This window comes from Scardinius erythrophthalmus (genome assembly GCF_964197995.2).
Source record: "Scardinius erythrophthalmus genome assembly, chromosome: 19".
NCBI lineage: Eukaryota > Metazoa > Chordata > Actinopteri > Cypriniformes > Leuciscidae > Scardinius > Scardinius erythrophthalmus.
Window position 1 is genome coordinate 13,566,698 of NC_138239.1, and position 23,384 is coordinate 13,590,081.

The window sequence follows — 23,384 nt, forward strand, 5'->3', positions numbered from 1 at the left end:
ATAATTAATGAAAAAAGAGTGAAAGTAACTTCAATGTTTTGTTTTGTCTTTTTCTTTTCATTGGTATGTTCTTTGTTTATCTAACTTCTATTTGAAATAAGGATTAATATGAAATATATCAAATTTAACAGTCTCTTTATTTTTCTTGTTTACGTTTTAATTGATTGTGGTATATAATAAGATTTGAAATTTACAGTGCATCACCCATATTGACATTTTTTTTTCCTCCCTTAAACTCCCTTTAACAAACTAACTATGAACTATTCCATCAAAAAAATGATCATAATCAACTTTTCCAGAAATGAATGGTCTCTTTTTTTTTAATTACTTTATTTTTTAGTGTGGGTGTCAGTAGACAACAGTCTTATACTGCCAACCCTTGAATCTTGTTTGGTAAACCACTGTTAATTAAAAAGTTTTAAGATTTATGTAGAAATAAACAATGAACTGTAGAATATCTTCACAACCTTGAGCACAGGGCTAGCAATGCTGATTAATAAACCCTGTACCAGATAGGATGTTTAAAAACGTACTCCAAAAATCACCAAACCGGAAAATGCATATGAAACTAATGCATTTAAAATCAAAAACTATAAAATTGCCTAAAAGTGTTTAATGAACAAGAAAATACACACAAAGGTGAAGAAATGAAATGGCCACTCTCTTCCTCTTTGAGTTTTTCATTTCTCTTCTCAGACGTCCTGTGCGATTCTGTCTTTCAGATCCCTCAGTAGATAGCAGTGCCCTCTGTTCTAAATTTAGCAATGAGAAAGTCAAGCTACAGAGTGAAACGCTCACCCACCAGGCTTTCCTATTTTTGTCCGCACATCCTCGGACAGAGTTATCATGATCATGCTTATTAGACTCTGTCCGGGTTCTGGGTGGTCCACTGGTTTACCTGCCGCTGCTGCTGCTGGGCGTCCAGACAGCTCTCACAAGGGGAAGTACAGGGGTCATGTGACAGGATATCAGACTGTGTTTTGTCTCTGGTGTTCTTTAGGTGGGCTGCTCCAATGGAGGTGAACGGCCTGCTGGAGTTCTACACGCTGTACCAGTCTGCCTTAGGAGAGGAGCTGGCCGTCATCTATAACAGCTCTGAGCTTTTTGAAGATTACACAGTGCGGAACCTCATCCCGGGATCCACCTACCTGTTTCAGATAGCAGTGCGTTCCTGCTCACCTGTTTCACCACACACACAAATGACAAAAAAATGGCTCAACACGCTGAATATCATGTCATTGTGACTTTCATTTCATTTTGCCCTTTAAATTTATTAGAATGTAAGCTAATGTGGCTTTTTTAAAAAGTCATATTGAATATTGTGCTAATTGAAACTTGAAACCTTCATTACTCACTGATTCGGATCTAACAACATATCGTACCTCTCTAAGATTTTTATTTTAATTTCATATTATTTTTAATGTAATCATTTAAATTTTAATTTTAATTGTGTATTATTTATACACCAGTTTCCCAGATGAAACTGCTATTTTTATTTTGTTTTAATTTTTTTATAGATTTTCTGTGCTGATTTTTGTTTTTGGAATTCTAAATTTGAACATGGTAAAATGTGTTAACGTCACCATACAGAATTACAATTTTCTTACTGCCTGTTTTTTATATTATTTACCCTGATTTGGATCAGACAACATATACCGATCAGAGTTTTTCATGTTTTATTTTGTTTAACCTTTTTTATTTAAAATAATCATTTAAATTATCAGACAATATTAAAATACATTTTGATTATGTATTTATGTAGTATTTACTAATTAAGCCTAGGTGGACTTTTTTCAAAAAAAATTTGAATTTAAGGGAATATCTCAAAATTCCTTTGATAAAATGTGCTAAATTGAGCTAAGTGTACTACAATCTTCTATTTCATTATATAAGTAGCCAAATGTTTTTGTAAAAAATTGCACTTTTTGTGCATTATTTTGAGGCATGTTTGTTTATGACCTTTTGACCTGCAGGCGTGCACGGGAGGTGGATGCACCCTCAGTGACCCCAGCATGGCCCACACTGAAGAGAGTTCACCGGAGGAAGTACCTGCCCCCAACATTCTGTCACTCTCCCCACATTCCCTCAATGTGTCCTGGACCCCCCCTCTCAAGCCCAACGGTGAGTGGGGTTAAAACTAGTGCCTGGCAAAGGTGAATTCATATTCCAAATGGCCGTTTAGTTAAGGGTGCTTCATGTTTAATGATGGGTTAGCACATAGAGAAGGGGACAGGAAAAGAGGAGCACTTTGTGTGGCGGTGCGACTGGGAGAGTGTGGTAGAGCGAGAGAGAGCGAGACAGAGGAAAGGAGGGTGCTGCGTTTTAAGTGGATGAAAAGTGCTCCCTTTTGACTGATGCTGTGAACTGCAGCTTTAGCAGTGGCTTTCAGGGGCGCAGCAGCAGGTTCATTCACTCAGCCTGAGCACCGGATGGGGGACAACGCTACGGCCCTTGGGTTTGAGAGCAGATGCAGATTAGGAAAAGTGCTTCTAGAATTAATTTCTTTATGCATTTTAGGAAACGTTGATTACCATGTGTGTGAAAATCTATTGTATTTAGTAACTGACTAAATCATTTTTGCTTTATATAAAGAAAAGCATTACTTTACATGGTACAAAAAATATCGAAGGATTTTTATTTATTAAATAAGTCCGCATGTAGGAGTCATTTAGTAAACAATATTTTTGTTTTATTGTTTGGATTTTGAAAGACGACATTATTTATTATTAATATATTATTTAATTAATCTATTGATTCATCCATTACAATATGATTTTTGAAGTGAGGGGTGGGTTAAGGCAGTTAAAACATATGTTCTGACATATTCCGACATGATCTGATATGAAAATAGTTTTCAGCTATTGTGTTTTGAAAACGATTAATTCCACCTCTTAATCATGTGCAGATATAAACTGTAATTTTGGTCCAATAAGTTGTCCAAATAAATAAATAAATGTATTTGTTATTACAGCGTTCAATAAGATACGATTAAGCAGGGCACAATTGATTGAACACTATAAATTATATTGCTGTTAAATTATAAATTTTACAGGAGTGTTCAAAGTCTTTCAGATTTTTAAATACTGAAAAAAATAACTTAGTCTTGTCTAAATGTTAATAAGCATTAAATACAAAAAATATTAAAACATTTAAATAAAAAAATACAATCAAAATATAGTGATATTATTTGCACGATTCAAAACAATGAATCTGCGCTGAATTAAATACACAAATTGAAAAGTATGGATGAAATCTCTTTTTACAATGATTACAGAAAATACATAGCTTATTAGATTTTATTATTTAATGTATTATCCATCAAGACCTACTTATTGTATCATTATACAACTATTGCAAATTTGATTTATTTAATATTTGTGCATTTTCAGGGTTAGTAAAAGCCCAGTGTGTTTGTTTATATCTATTTCTTTGTGCAGTAGGCCAAGCTGAATTGTCCTCCTTTTAACTGACCGGTCCATCTTGAGGGGTGTGTTCTGTGAGCAGCTATAAAGAGAGCAGGAGCAGTATACGGCTGTGTTTACATGTTTTACAGCACTCTTTCCCTAATGGCCAGCTTTAACAGAGGGCTTTAAACAAAATGGCCAGTTTACACCAGGGCATGTGAGGAAATCAGTGGAGCAAACAGTGTTTGGGTATTAAAACGTGCCCTGGAATAAAGCTTTGTGATGGAGGGGCAATTTTAGCCTTCATTGCAGAAGTACAGTGAAGGCCGCAAGTTCTTCTTGATTTTCAGCCATTAATGAAATTATTTAATTTTATTTTGGCTGATGTTTAGATCATTTCTTTAAAGACAATAATTGTGACCCTGGACCACACAACCAGTCACATGGTTCAATTTCTTGAAATTGAGATTTATACACCATCTGAAAGCTGATAAATAAGCTTTCCATTGATGTATGGTTTGTTAGGATAGGACAATATTTGGCCGAGATACAACTATTGAAATCTGGAATCTGAGGGTGCAAAAAAATCTAAACATTGAGAAAAACGCCTTTAAAGTTGTCCATTTATGTTCGTGATTGTGCTGCATTCACTCACAAAAATAAATGTTTTATATATTTACGGTAGCACATTTACAAAATATCTTCATGGAACATGATCTTTACTTAATATCCTAATGATTTTTGGCATAAAAGAAAAATCAATCATTTTGACCCATACGATGTATTGTTGGCTATTGCCACAAATATACCCGTGATACTTGTGACTGGTTTTGTGATCCAGGGTCACATATGTGTTTGAATTATTGACTGTAGTTGTTATTTTTTGCACTGTTAGGACATCTATCGCATTTTTGAAATTATATGAGAGGTTTACATGTCGAGCACAACCTGTATTCCCATGTATGCTATCGCACATATGCTAAACGTGTATTAATTTCCTCCACAAAGGTGTGATTAGCAGCTATGGTCTTTGGATGGATGGCATGCTGGTGCAGAATTCGTCCCTGATGGGCTTTGAGGTCGGTGATCTGTCCCCATGGAGCCTCCACAGCTTCCGTGTGCAGGCCTGCACGGCTCAGGGCTGCGCTCTGGGGCCCCTGGTGAGAGTCCACCACATTTACATTATGTTAATTCCTCCTCTGCGTGTCAGATGGCAGCTCAACATCATAAAGGTGATCGATTCACTCTGTTCAATAAAGCACCTTCTGCTCACGCTTGACATTTGGTATAAATGCCACTCTGGGCTGGTTACTGCTTTGATGGGCTATATTTGGGCATTTTTCCAATATGTGTGCAATATTTAGTCAAATGGCCAGTTCTGCGGACACAGCAAAAGTTGGAACAAACAGCGAGAGGTTGAGCGGCTGTGGTTTCAGGCTAAGATGTATCCGATCATTTAGTGGACAGATGGTGGAGAAAATGCCGGCTGTGAATTTTTATTTATATTTTTCCCCCCTGTTTTTAAAATTAAAATAATACCACTTAAATGTTACATGCTTAACATATGGATTTAAAGCGAGTTTAATACATTTTTTTTTTTTAGTTCTGGCAATGTGAATTGCTGCTTCAACCTACACTACAGTTTTAAAGTGTGGGGTCGGTATGATTATTTAAATGTTTTTGAAAGAAATCTTTTTTGCTCACACATTTATTTGATCAAAAATGTATTTATATATACCGTAATATAATACAATATAATATATTACATTTATTTGATCAATCAAAAAAGACAGTAATATTGTAAAATACTATTCAAATTTAAAATAACTTTTCTATTTTAATATTTACTATGCAATTTATTCCATTTTGTGATCAACCTTAATACATTTATTATTATTTATTTATTTTTATTTATTTTGTATTTTAAGTCTGCTGTCACTTTTGATCAGTTTCATGTATCCCTGCTTAATACATATTTTTTTATGTTTTGTTTTGCATATTTTGCTATTGTAATGTCAGTAGAAAAGCCAAATTATTTCAGACAAATTATGACTTTTTTTTTTTAATGTAGACAAGTTATTTTTAAGTAAAACTAAATGCTTAGCCCTAGTTTTATGCAGTCACTTTCTCTCTTTCTGTTGCTAGGTGGAAAGCAGGACTTTAGAGATGCCTCCCGTTGGTCAGGTGACCCTGTATGTGCTCAGCGAGACGCCACATTCAGTGCGAGCCAAGTGGGATGCCCCAGCTAAGCCCAACGGCAACCTGACCTACACAGTCCTCTTCACCGGGCCAGGTAAATCAAACTTAACTGCTCCCCCTTACACCTTCACTCCCTCCTTCAGTTCCTCAGAGTAAACGCAACACTGCCTCCCTGCGTGCTGCCTCTGCTCCTTATATTGACTTCTACTGTTTTCCCTTTGTTTGTTTACAAACAAAAATGTTGAAAGTTCAGCGAACCTTAGCACAGCCTGCCTACGCAGTAATGGGCTTAAATGAATTGTTGTCGGCCTCCATTTTGCTCAGGCTGACTGCCGGGTGCTATCGCAGGCCGGAAGAGGCTTTGGGAGGACACCCGCTCTCATCATGCGCTCTTCTCCTCTCGTTTTTCACGAGATGAGAGCGGACAGGTTTGTTAAAAAAGCGTAATGGCACGTTCAAAAGGAATCTCCCACTCCTCACCAACCTGATCTCCGCCTTAGCTTTCCTTATGCTGGTTAGAGGATAAACGCTTGTTGTAATGAGAGGGTGAGGTGCAAACACACGTTCTCTATGTAAATCTGTCAAGTTCATGAAGCAGCTAGGTTCACATTGTACTGTATGTACTAAACATGCATTCTTACTGTCTATGCCACTGCATATATAGCTTTATTGGGGCTGTTGCCTAGTGGTTAGTGCATAAGTGACAAGTTCGAATCCAGCTTGCAACATTTCCAAATCTTTTCATTAAATATGATATACATTACCGTTTAAATGTTTGGGTTTAGTAAGATATTTTTTTCTTTTTTGAAATAAATGAATATTTTTATTCTGCAAGGATGCATTTAATTGAGCAAAAGTGAGCGTAAAGACTACTTAAGACTAAGATCTATTTCAAATAATTGCTTTTTTTTTTGTTGTTGTTGTTTTTTCTTTCTTTTCATCAAAGAATCCATCTTCAGCACCAATCAGCATATTAGAATGTTTTCTGAAAGATCATGTGACACTGAAGACAGGAGCAATGGCTGCTGAAAATTCTGATTTGTCATGACAGGAGTAAATTACCTTTTAGAATGTGTGTGTGTATATATATATATATATATATATATATATATATATATTAAAACAACTTTTTTGATTAAGTAAATGCTGCCTTGGGGAGCATAAGAGACTTCTTTTAACAACATTAGAAAATCGATCTAAACTTTTGATTGGTAGTTTATATTTAAAAGAGCAACCAAACCATTTCCATTTATTGCTCCATAGGGCTGTTTTGATATATTTTCAAGATTCAATTTGCATTCATATACTGTCAGTATGTGCATGAATTGGGTGTAATTTTGAACCCTGTGTCCCCCATTCTTTATTTCACATATCCTTCTGGTAGGCATCCAAAACTCTGTGTATTCCTGGTCAAAGTCCAGCCAGTCTCAGATGAAAAGAGTGACCTGCACCTCTATGTGTCAGCACTTCTTTTTGTCTGCCAGGCCAATAGAATAGATTGTCTCTCTCCATTAATCAAGAGTTCATCTGTACAGCTTACAGATTCTACACATTTAATCCTGCCAACAGGCCTGCGTGTGCATATTACAGTATGTGTGTTTCACCAGTCTACCTAAATGAATACATTGACATTTTTACACAACATAATCGTCCACGATCAGCAAATTATAACCCTTAATGTGCTTGTTTGTAATAACAAAAAACAAAAGAGAAACAGAGGTTGATTTACAGACTGCCATATTTCTCTGTCAGCGTATAATTAAGCTGAGCTCACCTGATTGTTAATATTTGTGGGAGATCGCTTACAAAGCAATCAGCCGGCCACTTTGATGGACTCAGGCCTTACCGTGTATATACTTCTGCTGCTTGAATGGATAAATAAGAATCAAATTTGTCAGAGATTTGCCATTCAGCTGTTGTTGTTTTTTTCTGTGTGCAATTGACTTGTATACTGCTGAATATGTAGCTTAATATATCAGCAGTTTGCTGTGGATACTCTCAATTTGCAGTTAATCTGAGGTAGTGTGCAAAATATTTTATTAGTAGTAGTAGTAGTAGTAGTAGTATATTTTCTATTGAATTAAATTTGTTTATTTCTACGATTCAGTTTCATTCAACTTAGAAAAGATCAAGACTTGTGCTTTGGATGTTCTCATATGATTTTGTTGTTTTTCAGTCTTTGTGTTGGGAAATTAATAGTTCCAACATGAAGGCAAGACACTTCATATGGTGGATATCTCGGTAACGTTGCCGGGCAGCAGTTTTCTAGATAGAAAATAGGCATACATGTTAAAAAAAATCCATTTTGATAACATATTTCAAATCATCAAGACAATCAGACATCAATGGTTACATAAAGTTCGCTTCTTACAGTCTAATCAAGCTTAAACCTGAATTTTTCAGTCATTTCAGAGATGACTGGCTGTTTTAACAGAAAGGTGGTTTTTACATTTACAGCTGCAATTTTTATCAAAATCATTTCTGTAAAATTTCTCGGCAGAAATTCTTCTCTTCATACAGTCCCTGGTCAAACATGTTACTATTTGGGGAAACCGTATATTATTACTTAAGTAATGTATCAGATTTCCCCTTTGATGGACACAGGCCTTACTTTGTTTACTTTGCACTGGCTACCACTTACGGCTTGCATCAAGTTCAAGACATTGATGCTTGCACATAGAACAGCCACAGGCTCTTCGCCCTCCTACCTCCACCCGCTCTCACGAGTCTACATCCCCTTCAGAAGCCTGAGGTCGGTAAGTACCTTCTCGGAGAGGCACAAAATCACTTTCCACTTTGCTGGTGGAATGATCTTCCCAACCCTATCCGGAATGCCGAATCCCTGACAATATTCAAGAAACAGCTGAAAACTCATCTCTTCTGTCAGCACTTAACTGCATCCTGCTTAAAAAAACTAAAATAATAATTTCAGTATTCCTTAATCTCTCCCTCTTCTAGCTTGAACTATTCTAAACTATGTCTGTTTTTTGCCTCTTTATGATGAATCGCTTTTGTAATCCTCATTTGTAAGTTGCTTTGGATAAAAGGATCTGCTAAATGAATAGATTAATAAATGTCAATGCACTTCTGTTGCTCACATAAATAAGTTACCATTGCCATTCAGCCGTTGTTTTCTTCCGTTGTGTCATTGAGTAGTATACTGCTGACTCTGAAACTTAATATACCAGCAGTTTGCTATGGATCCTCGGCTTGCAGGCCAATCTGAGGTAGTGTGCAGCCCAGCAAACGCCGACCAGACTTAAAAGTAGCAATCTGACAAGCAGGACGAGCAGCTTACGGACTCAAGATTGTAATCTCCTAGTACAAGCAGATGGAAGTGACCTCTCACAAAGGCAGCCACGTCCCCCCTCTCATAGAGCAAGAGCTTTGAAGTATTCTTCTGAGCAGAGAGAGCAAGATTATGATGTGCAGGGGGATTGATTTGAGAGAGTGAGATCACCGCCAGTGGACTCTTCCAACCAAACTCCTGTTTTCCCTTTGCTGTGCCACGCAATTCGTGCGCATTTGTTGTTGCTGTTTTTACAATGCTACCTCTGATGGAGATGAAGAAGTGTGAAGTAGTATTTTTATGCTTTTTCTTGGCTTCTTTGATTATATCATTGGCTCCAGAGGGTTCAGCACTGTTTATTTTTGTATTATTGTGGAGTGTGCAATTCGAGAGGGAGGGATTGTTCACACCAAGCTAGCAGGGTCAGATCCACAGGCGTCTCTCTCTCTCTCTGTCTTTTGTGCCAGGAGAGAAAGAGTTTAAGCGATTTCTCCCAGTGGATTGCTAGAGAATTTATCGGCGGGTGGCTGGCTATCACAGATTAAGGGAAATGTCGATCAGTAATGACCCCTCTACATGTTAGTATTGCAGTAAAGCCAAGCTTTTATGTCAAAAAAATCGGAGTGGGGGCTATTACACATGACAGGGGTGATCAAGGGACTGTGGACCGAGGCTAGCATTATTAAATATTGACTACTCCTGTGATTTATGTAGAGCTTCAGGGAAAAAGTGACTTTTTAACCGTTATATATTCTTTAGTCTCCAAAACCTACCATTTATCTCTTCTTGGAAATAGAGTGTGTGTTGGCTGCATTTTTCTTACTCCCAGTTGAGAAAGGGGGAAAAAAACTCTTAAAAATGAGACTGATGCTGTTGCGGCAATTCGTTTTATAAACCGCCAAAAGCAGAATAGGTAAATTGGAAGCAATTATAAGATTTGACTAAATAAAGGCTGAGCTAGTTGTAGATGAAAGAGAATGATTCTTTGAGGGCATAGAGCTCAGATAAATTCATTTTGCTTGTTTATTTTTGCTTAAACAAGTCATTTTTACAAGTTCTGGGTGTGTTTTTTTCTTCTTTCGTTTGCACAGTAATTTAAAACGTCAGCTAAAGACAGAAGCAATGGAGGAGAGATACATTTGTGGCTTCCAGTCATTGGGGTACTTCATGCCTATTGATTTCTTTATGATGCTGCATTTAGAAGCCTTTAGATGGGGAAAGGGTGGAGGTTATGGACTTACACACACGCCTCACTTCTTCCTCTTCCCGTGAAGGTAGAAGTCTATCTGGTCCAGAGGAGAGGTGAGAACTTGGGGGAATTAATTCCCTTTTAATTTGCAAGCAGGGCCGTATATCCTGCGGTCGATTGCATTACAGTAAGTGGTGGTGGCTGGGGACTTGGAGGCTTGGCTCTTGACCTCTTGGTTAATGTGCACACATGCATTGGTCTGACTGAACACATTGCAGCCAATGGGTGGGAGTGTTGAAGAGATGTGTTTAAATTTATGTAATGGTAATTCTGTAATGGTAGGTTGAAATTGTGGTGCCTTTTTTAGTATGTACTATTGTTAAAGTTGTGATGAAATGGCGGGAGCAACCTATTTTCTTCCGAATTGTGACGTACAAGTGAAACGGGTTATTGAAAAAAAAAATGTGAGACAAGGGCTTGATTCTGTTCATCGGTTGTTGATTGGATGTAGGCAGATCTGAATCTTAAGGTATTATATTTTTATTTAAACCCTAACCCTAAAAACATGCATTTAGAAAGTAGACTGGGTGGATTTCCATTTAATTTCCTTCATTCCCCATGTGAAATGTGTAATTTGCCAATGATGTCACCAAACATAAATGCAAAATCAATGACTCTTTTTAAACAGTTTACCCACACCCCATTTGCTATTCACCAAACAAGTAGATAGCACCAGCCCAAACTCATGCCATTAGTTCAGCCAGTGTTGCTGTTGTCAAAGCAATGTTTCGCTTCAGAGAGACAGTGTTTATACTAGGTATGTACAGGTAAATCTATACTAGGTCCAGGGAAATCAACTAGCATTTGACTTACATAGTTGTCTCTGCAGATTAAGTAGAATAAGCGAAAGATGTTTAAAGAAAAGTTACACACTTTACCTTTAAGATGTGTGTGTGTGACTCGTAGTCTTATTTGGGTTGTGAATTTGAAAGGGCAAACACATTTCTCTTGGGGAAATTTTAGAATCCTTTCATTGCGTTTTATTTCGATAATGCTTATTACAGCTAAGTATGTGGGCATCTCGGTTATTTTTAATGGATTTTCTTTGTTTCCAATTTTTAATACAGCTCTTTATAAGGCTTTTACCAGATTGACAATATGCTCACTCACAGGTTTTTTTCTGCCATTATTTATAAAATTGTATTTCTATTTTTGCCGCTATTTTTTTATTTTTTTTCTCTGTGGATCCGGCTTCCTGTGTGTTGAATCAATGTCTGAGCTGGCAGAGCAATCAATCCCCATTTCTGGATTAAGACCCAGACAGCCAAAGCCTGGGCTTCCCTGTGTCAGCAGGGCACTGCGGTTCACACACACACACACACATGCACACACCCACACACACACACAAAGTGCAGACTGTCCAGCATCCTCTGTTTAAAAAGGGTCAGTGTGCTTAAAAGTATTTTTTTTTTTTTTATATTAACAGTCCTCTAATTTATAACATAAGTTTGATCTGTGAACCAAAATACCCATGTATCATGTTGACACCTCGCTGTCAATGATCCAAGAAAATTGGATCTGTATTTAGGAGCTTATTGGCGAAGTGATCATCATCCAAGTTCCTGAAGTTGTCCACAGGTCAGCGTGGCTCTGATCCTTTGATGGGGCTTTGTGGATGTTAAATTGTGTCTCTGTGTGTTCCAGGTCAGAACTTCAGCAGTTTCGAAACACCAGAGACAGAGACGAGAGAGCTGCTCAGCACTGGTAAAGAAGGCCAGTGGGTTTCCATAGGAGGACTTCTGCCGTATTCTAATTACACTGTGCTGGTGAAGGCCTGCAACAGTCAGGGCTGTGTAGAGAGCTCTCCCACCAGCGTCTCTCTCCCACCAGGAGGTCAGTACCAAACACAGCTTTCTGTAATAGAGCAACATTTACATTTGTTATACACAGACTAGGTGAATTGACACGTGCCACACGTTGATTATATGTACCCTTAATTTAAAGTTTGGAACTTTACTTATCCATAAAGGATTGTTACTGTAGAAACCACTGGTTCCAAACACAAAATCTAAGAAATTTCTTTTTTGACATGTTAGGATTTTTTTTATTCATTTATTTTTTATTCAAATATTATTTTAGATTATTTTGCAGATACTTTTATCCAAAGTTACTTGTATTACTAATATTCAAAGTATAAATTTCATCAGGAACATTTTGTTTGTTTATTTATTTAATTAATTATTTAACGATTAATTATTTTAATTTAATTGATCATTTTTGGTTAATTATTTTATTTATTTGTGGTGCTTTTATTGAATAATAATAGTAGAGACTGACACGGCGAAAAATACTTAGAGAAAGCGGAAGTGGGATCAGGACATGTTGCAGGCCAGACTTGAAACTGTCTCACTTGTAAGAGCATCACGGCTCAGCATATCTGTAGCATACAGTATGTGCCATATGTGTGGCAAGTGTTGCACCTTGTCTCTTTTCTTTTTTTCATAGGTGAAAAAAAAAATGAAATTATTAGATGAAATATGAAATAGGAGTCGGTTGGAAGTTATGGAATCTAAATGATCCTCAGAAATCTCATAAACACCACTGGCTGAAACGTCAACATCTGCCAGAAAGCTGACAAGAAAATGATTAGTGCAGTTAGTTGTAAATCAATATGCGGTAACTCGCTGGGATTTTGTACACAAACCAAAATGATGCAATCAGCTGATATTGAATTTTTCCTTCCAAAACATATCTTCATCAGTAAAATGAGTATTTTCGCATATGCAATTTTGAAGGCATAGAGCATAAAAACACTATGTTTCCATAATATTGTCATGTTCTTCATTAACAGACAGTCTGTAAACTTCAGCCCTGGTTCATGTTTGACGCAGAGCTACAGGCTCTCTGCACTAATGTTTAATCACATGCCTCCACACAGGCAGAGAGCGAGCTGTTTGATCAGGCTGAATCTACTGGGCCCCGTAACGCGGCTTTGTACGGGGCCGGCAGGGAGACATTGGACATCTGCTGGCTGACAGAGAACAATGCCCGCTGCTGGTGATCTAAAGACATGTCATTTCCTGTCTATGGCAATGGCAGATAAGAGCGTATGCACACAAGAGTAGCCACTATAAGTTTATTGCCACACTAAGGAGCCACACTTTCCCACTGTTAAATTGTTGTTGATTTTAATTATGACTCTTATGGCTCCAGAATGTTCTTTTTTACGACCTTCTCAGGCAAATGAAAGGTAACAACTCATTGGTTAAATAGGCCTTGGTCCATCCTTCCTTTTACTTAATGATGTGAGAACTTATTAAGCTGATTTATACAGAGAATGGCTGTTGGGAGGCATGTGACATGCACTGGGTTATATGTGTTTAAGGGAAAGGTAAATTACCATGGAGGAGATAAAAAAAGACAATTTAGTGATTTCTGCCTTCCCAACCCCCATTGTGTTCAGTGAGAAGGAATGGTTAGAAAAGAGGGGGTCAATGGACACGTGTTTCTTTAGATGAGAGTGGATATTCAGTGCAAACATTTCATGTTTGAATCACTTTCTTGTTTCTCTCCCTCTTACTCCTTTACACTCTTACCCCGTGTCATAACTAGGCGCAAAGTGATAAAGGTTTCATCCTATTGACTGATTTTCCCCTATAAAATAAATGTTAAAAATAATTAAATAAATAATTGTATAATAATTAATAGCTTCCTGAATTCTATTTCAGATCTTTCCCTCGTTACCCTACCACTCTCATGCCTGTTTTAGCTGAGGGATCATCGGACGATCACTGTAGCTGTTGGAACATTATATTATATTATATTATATTATATTATATTATATTATATTATATTATATTATATTATATTATATTATATTATATTATATTATATTATATTATATTATATTATATTATATTATATTATATTATATTATATTATATTATATTATATTAAGCTTCCTGAATTTCAGTTAAAGCTCTTGCTACTCCACCACTCCTATACCTGTTTTAGCTGAGGGATCGTCGGACATTAACTTGTATCTCGTTTGTCTCGTATGTAAAAGTAATGTGACCCTTATGTTTTGGCCAGACAGCTGCAAATTCCCTAGCCAGGACCCGTGAATCCACAGAAACACACACATTTCCTGATCAAAAAGACTGGCGAGAAATGCCTTTCGGCCTGATAACCTGCTTTGCTTAAACGTTCTATGACAATTATTATTCTGTCTGTACCTGAAAGGAGAATCATTTTCCTGTAGGGAAAAGAAAATGAAGTTGCTTGGACACGTTTCATGAACAAACATCAGCGTTTGAAACCCTAGAGCTCTGCCATTGTCTCATCTCTCACGGAGGTGAACGGAGCGCTCATTCCCAGAGGAGTGCGTATGGATTGAGGATTGATTCGGTGGAATGGGACATGGCCTTGCATGTTCTCAGATGATGAAGCTGACCTGTAAACGCCACTCCATGTTAATGCCCAGCCTTTAAATACAGACCAATCGCTCTCAGACGGCCCCGTTAAAAAAACGTCAGCACACCCAAGTTAAAGTTCTGCGAAATTGTTCAAGTTCAACACAAAGACATAAGTATAAATTTTAAATACCACACTTTTCCCTCCACTTCTTTCAGTAGATCTTTTGGTTTGTCTGAGCTGAACTGAAGCCTTGTCTCAAACTGTCCTTGTTATATCAAAGAACAGACGGAGTAGAAGGCTTAGGATACAGACGAAACATAAAAGTGCATAGTTTAAAATGATTAGTGACACTTTTGATATACCTGAGGAAGGAGGGAGGTGAAACAAAGGAAGCTTCATGCCGACTGTTTGATGAAATAAGGCTGTGAGGAATTAACTCTTTTGTCAATAGGTGTCTTACTCTCGTTAGAAGAGAAGCACTGTCTCTCTCTTTTCTCTCTATACAAACTTTAGGGAAGAAATCAAATGCTTTGAACACATTGTTTATTCCTCAGTGTGCAGAACATACAGGTTAACGCCTGTATTTTTTGGTACAGTAGTCGAGGGCATACGCAAGCATACACTGTATGAAACCTTTTTTTCCAAGAATTTTTTCTGTGCCCACGTAGAAATGAGTAACGATACGTAACCATGGCATTTTCAGCTTTGATCTGCCACTGTTGTGCTTTTTGTTGATTTATACACTTATTTACAGTGCTACATTTTCATTTCATATGAAAATGTCCCATATTGCCACTGCTGAGACATTCAGACGCAAAGAACAAAGACTCTATGAACACAGTGCCACTCTTCACTCTAAAATGCAGCGCAACGGATTATATACTTCTTTAATTCACAGCCTTTGATTTGATAATCGCAATTTAAAGTTGATATCCTTATTGTGCCATTGTTTTTCGTAGACTAGTCCTACACCATGCCAGCAAGGACCTTGACAGTGCAGATAGGCCTTTTGTATTGTAACATCTAGCCCTATAATACCATTTCTGAATCTACAGAAAGCCTTTTTTAATGCAGAAGTATGCTTCTTACATATATCATGTTATGAGGTAGAACATACTGTAACAAATATGACTTTTGTCTCCTTTTATCGAATATTTGTGTGCAGTTGGTGGTCTCTTGATAAATTCAGTCATCATCGGTGCTCTTTTAGACTATGTGTGTGTGTGTTGGTTTTCAGGTCCAAACTATGTAAAGTAGTATTGGCATCTCTGAGCTGCGGCAATCTGTAGGGACATGGTCCAGACCTGTCCATATGCTCATCATCATCATTATGTTTATGACTGGTTGGCTGGGCTTTGCACTGTTTATTTCTGCCCAAAAGCCATAGCAGCAAAGGCAGATGGAGGAAAAGAGTGAAATGGCTTTCATCCCCAAGTCCATCTAGCAAAGCCCTATCCACTCTTCTCAGAGCAGCAGCATCCCTCTGTCGAGCTTTTTCTTGCCTAATACTAGCACATGGACATTATGAAAATTGCAGCTTGGCAGTAAAACTAATTTTGGACCTCTGATTTGAGTGATGATCTGACCCCCGCTGAGCACGAGCCACGTCCCCGCTCTCACATGCAAGCCTATGTAGGGTTTGGTTCAGACATCCGCATTGTCTCTACCTTCTCCATTCAATCAGGCTGTCACCCTGTCCTCCTAAATGACGCATGGGTACGTCAAGCATTTGAAAGTCCCACAGCAGCTTGGCATATCCATACTCTTTATTGACATAATTGGCAGTTCCATCGCTCATCAATCAAAGTATTAACATCTTTTTTTCTTGCTTTAATGTCAATGAGTTGATCTCATTTAGTTCGTTCTCTGTACACCAGAGACCACGGAACCAGGAATTTAGTCTCACCCTCATAACCCCTTTGTTTGTTTGTTTGTTTTAGCTTTGGCCATTGCGGGCGTATTCAATTCTAATTTGTATTCCATCAAGGCGATTCTATTTCAGTGTGGCCAAAATGACTTAAGTAATCAACAGTTATTGAGTTCTTGTTGCTGGACAAGAGGAGGGTTGATTGAGAATGAGACTTCACTTAGGGAAAGGACTTCACTTGAAGCATTGGAGTGCTGTATTATTGAGGCTGATTCTGACTAGATTGCTCCTCAGAATAGATGATTTTTGCCTGGAGTCCTCCCTAAGCACTGAGACAAGACCCAGAATCAAGTTGTTTTCTTTTGTGATGGCTGAGATGTTTTCATGTGCTTCCAGGCAATTTTGTAATATAGTCTCAATGACTTGTGGATAATATAAGACATTTGCAAATCATGAGATCTATGTTGAAATCCAGTTACACTTTGGTCAAAAAATATTTATTATTATACATTTATTTGTATCATTTTTGTATTTTATTTGTTTATTGTAAAATATTATATTATATTATATTATATTATATTATATTATATTATATTATATTATATTATTAATTAAATTACATTTGATCGACATTTTTTCAATCAAGGGTTTCGTCAAATATAGAAAAATATGGTATTAATTCTTGATGTAAAGTATTAATATTGTGAAACTCACAGATGTTATTTGAATATGTGTGTAAGTGCCCTGGCCACAGAGATTGTGTTGAGGACGGATGACTCTCGCAGTAAATAGAAGCCGCAGTATTATCCACAGGGTTGATGGTGCGTTGGGCTAGAAGCGAGGCGAGGAGGCTCAGAAGGGGCCAGGAAGTCCTTGTAAATCAGAGGCGCAGAGAGCTGACCGCACCATTAGACAAGTGCCATTCACATTCTCCGCCCGTCTCTTGACTCGCTCTCTTTAAAAACAGAGGAATTCTCTATCCACTCTCTTTGTCTGTCTGTCTGTCTCTCTCTCTCTCTCTCTCTCTCTATATGGAATGCACTGTATATACTTGTACTATCTGAAAAGAATGTATATAAATTTCAGATTTAAAAAAATAAATTAAACACAGTCTTTATAAAAATACATTGGCCTTTCTTTCAGCAACCCATACATTACCATTCAAACATTTGGGGTTAGTTAGATTTTTAAAATGTAAAAAAAAAAAAAAAAAAAAAGATTCTTATGCTTCCAGGGCTGCATTAATTTGACCAAAATATGGTAAAAACTGTTATTTTGTGAAATATTATTACAATTTAAAAGGTCAATTATGTTGTTAATTACTCGCCCTCATGTCATTCCAAACCTGTAAAAGTGGTTATCCACTGGAGGTGAGTCGTACAAACCCAAGTGCAGTTTATTAAATACAAACTAAACAAAACAAGACAAGACCATGACTTGAAAAGCTTAACCTGAGGGCTAAATAGTCAAGTCAAGTCAAGTCAAGTTTATTTATATAGCGCTTTTCACAACACAGGTTGTATCAAAGCAGCTTCACAGTAATAAATTAGAACAATACATCAATGTTTGTTTCTAGTGGAACGTCTACGTTCGGTAATGCTGATCAATAGTATCGTTGATTGATTAATTAAATTAAATATCCCCAAATATCCCCAACTGAGCAAGCCAAAGGCAACAGTGGCAAGGAACCGAAAAACTCCATCAGGTGACCTAATGGAGAAAAAAAAACCTTGGGAGAACCCGGGCTCAGTCGGGGGCCAGTTCTCCTCTGGCGTTTATGAACTAGAGGTCGGATTTAACTGTAGAATTAAAAGTATTATATGAATGCCTGGCTGAAGAGATGCGTCTTTAATCTAGTTTTAAACTGGGAGAGCGAGTCTGAGCAACGAACAGTATCCGGAAGACTATTCCAGAGTTTTGGTGCTAAATGTGAAAATGCTTTCCCTCCTTTGGTGGACCTAGATATCCTAGGTATGACCAAAAGCCTCGAATTTAGTGACCTTAAAGAGCGCGATGGATTATAGGGCGATAGAAGATCCGTTAAATAGACTGGAGCTAAGCCGTTTAGGGCTTTATAAGTCAGTAGCAATACCTTGTAATTAATACGGGACTTTATAGGTAACCAATGTAGGGATGATAAAATCGGTGTTATATGATCATATTTTCTTGATCTAGTTAGAACTCTAGCGGCGGCATTTTGGACTAACTGTAGCTTGTTTATTGAGGATGCAGGACAACCGGCTAATAACGCATTACAGTAATCTAGTCTCGAGGTCATGAATGCATGAACTAACTTTTCTGCGTCAGAAACTGATAGCATATTACGTAGCTTAGCAATGTTTCTAAGGTGGAAAAAGGCTGTTCTTGTAACATATGAAATATGATTTTCAAAAGACAGGTTGCAGTCTAATATAACACCCAGGTCTTTTACTGTAGAGGATGAAGTAACAGGACATCCTACTATGTTAAAGTTGTATTGTGAGAGGTTTTGTGGGTGGTTTTTTGAACCGATAAGTAGTACCTCTGTCTTGTCTGGATTTAATAAAAGAAAATTATGCGTCATCCAATCTTTTATATCTTTAACACACTCTGTCAATTTGGATAATTTAGCGTTTTCATCTGGCCGTGATGAAATATAGATTTGAGTGTCATCAGCATAACAATGGAAACTAATTCCATGTTTCCTTATAATATTTCCAAGTGGTAGCATATATATTGAGAATAATAGAGGGCCTAACACAGATCCCTGCGGCACTCCATAGTTTACTGGAGTTATGATAGATTTTTCTCCATTTAAATAAACAAAATGGTAGCGGTCAGATAAATACGATCTAAACCAGCTTAATGCTTGTCCTTGAACACCAGTATAATTTTGTAGTCGATCTAAGAGTATTGTATGATCTATAGTATCGAACGCAGCACTAAGATCAAGTAAAACTAATATTGAGATACAGCCTTGGTCAGAAGCTAAAAGTAAATCATTTGTGATTTTAACGAGCGCAGTTTCAGTGCTATGATGCGGCCTGAATCCAGACTGAAACTTTTCATAGGTGTCATTTTCTTGTAAGAAAGAGCCCAGTTGAGCGGACACAACTTTTTCTAGTATTTTAGACATAAAAGGTAGATTTGAAATGGGTCTATAATTTACTAGATTATTCGGATCTAATTGTGGTTTCTTAATGAGAGGTTTTATAACTGCCAGTTTAAATGTTTTTGGAACATAACCTAAAGATAAAGACGAGTTAATAATATTGAGGAGAGGCTCTTCCACTACAGGTAACACTTCTTTCAATAGTTTAGTTGGTATGGGATCTAATAAACATGTTGTTGTTTTAGATGAAGTAAAAAGTTTATTTAACTCTTTTTGTTCTATAGTTGTGAAGCACTGTAATTGTTCTTGCGGCGTGATAATTGAGGCTGAATTATAAGGCGCGATTGAGGATTGAACGTTTACAATTGTGGTTCTGATGTTTTCTATTTTCTCAGTGAAGAACTTCATGAAATCATTACTACTAAACTGTAATGGAATACTTTGTTCAGGAGACATCTGTTTATTTGTTAGTCTCGCCACGGTGTTAAATAAGAACTTAGGATTGTTATGGTTGTTTTCTATTAGTTTGCGTAGATGCTCAGCCCTGGCCGCTTTTAGGGCCTTTTTATAACGTGACATACTGTCTTTCCATGCGATTCTAAAGACCTCTAAGTTGGTTTGTTTCCATTTACGCTCTAAATTACGGGTTTCTCTCTTTAGAACACGCGTAGTATTGTTGTACCATGGTGCTTTACTTTTCTCTCTGACCTTTTTTAATCTAATGGGCGCAACAATATCCAATGATCCAGAGAGAATGGTGCTCATAGTGCTAGTTAATTCCTCAAGTTCATCTGTTTGTTTGGGTTCACTGAGCAGCTGAGACAGATCCGATAAGCTGTTTGAAAAATTATCTTTGGTGGATGGAAGGATTGTTCTGCCTAATCGATAACGCGGCGCAGCATGATATATTACAGGAGTACGTAATATGCAAGTTACCATGTAATGGTCAGTGACATCGTCACTTTGTGGAATGATATCTATATCGGTTGGATCGGTTCCATGTGATATAATTAAATCGAGTGTATGATTAAATCGATGAGTCGGTCCGGTAATGTTTTGCTTGACCCCAAAGGAGTTTAATAAATCTGTAAACGCAGCCCCTAATGCATCATTTTGATTATCTACATGGATATTAAAGTCTCCAACAATTAATGCTTTATCGAAATTAACTAATAGGTCTGAGAGAAAATCTGCAAACTCTTTTAGGAAATCAGCGTAAGGCCCAGGCGGTCTATATACGGTAGCCAAGGCTAGAGATAATAGGGATGTTTTTCGAACATCTAAGAGCGTAACATTTAGTACAAGTACTTCAAATGAAATAAACTTATAACCCGTTTTCTGAGTAACATTGAGAAAATCTCTATAGATTGTTGCAACACCGCCGCCACGACCATTCAGACGGGGCTCGTGCTTATAGGAGTATCCTGCTGGAGTAGACTCATTTAAACCAAAATAATCATTTGGTTTAAGCCAGGTTTCAGTAAGGCAAAGTACATCGAAGCTATTATCTGTGACTATTTCATTTACAATAACTGCCTTAGGTGTGAGTGATCTAATGTTTAGAAGACCTAGCTTTAAAAATTGTTTTTGATTACCAATAGCAACATTTTCTGGTTTAATAACAATTAGATTTTTTCTAGATCCTGCAGTAGATTTATGATTTGATCTCACTAAACGAGGAATAGACACAGTTTCTATGCAATGTTCTACACTATTTATATCAGTTAAATTGGTGCAGCAGAGACTATGATTTGGACTTTTGTTTACTAGTCAAAAGGTATTTAACATTTTGGAGATGTTATCTGACAGAAGATCCGATCCGAATCTGCTTGGGTGTAAGCCATCAGCACGGTAAAGCCTAGGACGCTCCCAAAACAGATTCCAATTATTTACAAAGAGAAGTTTCTGCTCATTGCACCATGACATTAACCATTCATTAAGCGCAAATAATCTACTAAACTTTTCATGACCTAGTCGATACGTGGGAAGCGGTCCTGACACAATAATCGTTATATCAGGCGATGTGCTGCGTACCGTATCGATCAGATTCCTGAAGTCTTTCTTCAAAACCTCCGTTTGGCGCAGTCTGATGTCGGCCCCTCCCGCGTGCAGGACAACGGTTCCGACGCGCTCCTTCAGAATCTCGGGAACGTGAGCAGCGATTTCAGAAACACGAGCACCAGGAAAGCAGTGACTATGCACCTTACTTTTATTTAACGTAACGTGTACGTGTCGAACGATGGAATCGCCGATGATCACAGCATCGCGTTCTGTTTCGCGAAGAGGGGAGAAGCGGTTTTGTGTGGATATCTCGAAAACCGGGAGGGTCGGAGAGAGTTTTCTTGGTCTAGACCTGACTCGCGACTTCCGCTGCGGAAAAATCCAGGCTTCGTGATGGCATGTTGGAGCCGGAGTGAACGAGACCATGGCTGATCGCGACCTCGACGTTCGGGACCGATGTTGAGGAACGCACGGAGTAGACGAGGTCGGAGTCAGCGGGTTAGTAACATTAATCTCTGATTTGTGTGCCTCGGCACGTGATGTTTCGAGAGCCAAACGCCGGTCTATCAGCTCGGCTTTTCTTACTAAAAGGTCGTGGATCTGTTTCTCAACAGCTTCCAGCTCAGACTGCACCGCGTGCAGCTCAAATGTGTCCTCACCTGCACCAAAAGGTAGACTACTTACATTTGATATATTCGCCATTTTAACAGATGGACAGTAAGTTAAGTTAGCAACGACGCTACCAGTGGTGCTATCAATATTAATACTAATTTATGGCTTAAGTCTTGGATATAATCCGTCTTTTCAGTGGTACGGGTGTAGAGTAGACGCACGATAGGCAAAAAAAAATGTTTGTTTGTAACTTAAATGAGTGCGGAGAAGACGCGTTCAGCCGTGATCCACGGACGTAACCTATAAGAGTATCCAGCGTTGGATCACAAGGCTTGAGACGCGTCTGCTCAACAATCCGCGTTATAACTATGAGGTGAGGAAAAGTAGAAAATGTTCGTTGTAAGTGAGTTTAAAGAGAAATCAAGAATTATAAATCAATCGATGGAGCTCCAAAGACAACAACGCGCTCAGACGCGACGCATGCGCATTCGAAACAAAACTATGGGGAACACATGACCAAACCAACCAATGACAAGATGGAACTAATGAATATAAACCAATGAAATGGCAAGACTGCTAGCACGGAACTAATGAATATAAACCAATGAAATGGCAAGACTGCTAGCACGATATTAGAACAATGAACCAATCAGAACATGACACATGAATCAAGGGAATGAAAACAAGACACATGACCGGGGAAGCACAAGACAGGATAACATGAGGGGAACAGGGAATCACATGACAAAACTAAATTACAAAATAAAAGACACGAACATAAACAAAACCTAAACAGACATGACAAATTATCAGCAGCCATTACTCCAGTCTTGCACTTAATTAACAGAAATAATTCTAATATGATAATTTGGTGCTCAAGAAACATTTCTTATTTTTCAATGTTGAAAGCACTTTGTGTTGCTCCGTATTTTTCTCGGGGGAAATATATATATTTTCTGGATCTTTTGAACGGTAGTGTATGTTGACATCTATGAGTCATTGAAAATTGTGTTTCTATATCAGTAATATTGATGCTTTTTTGATATTTTATGTTTTAACTTTTGATGATTAAACCACAAGTTCAAATAAATCTAATGTATTTGTAACATAGCTAAAATATAATGTCGGCAACTAATTGAAAACCATTTTTTCCCTTTAAAACCCTTTCATAGAACCCCTCAGGGTGTACATTAGGTCCTCCATAAACACAGTGTGTCCCATTGCGAGTGTTTGTTGTCCAGCATGTGTTGTAGTATATATACATTAAGCTCACCCCTAAAACGCTCCCATTCCCAGCAGTGTTTCTACCCATGTTC

General features: G+C 37.7%; 1 protein-coding gene across 1 annotated transcript in view; it reads left to right on the forward strand.

Annotated features, from left to right (window-relative positions):
• The window catches only part of ush2a (Usher syndrome 2A (autosomal recessive, mild)), a gene marked incomplete at both ends in the record, with an annotated part of 211,764 nt that overhangs the window by 106,238 nt on the left and 82,142 nt on the right, over window positions 1-23,384 (forward strand). Inside the window, 5 exons of the mRNA XM_081394329.1 lie at window positions 1,001-1,163; window positions 1,974-2,121; window positions 4,413-4,564; window positions 5,550-5,697; window positions 11,786-11,974. Of these exons, the coding sequence (XP_081250455.1) occupies window positions 1,001-1,163; window positions 1,974-2,121; window positions 4,413-4,564; window positions 5,550-5,697; window positions 11,786-11,974 (800 nt within the window). The remainder of the gene's footprint in view (window positions 1-1,000; window positions 1,164-1,973; window positions 2,122-4,412; window positions 4,565-5,549; window positions 5,698-11,785; window positions 11,975-23,384) is intronic.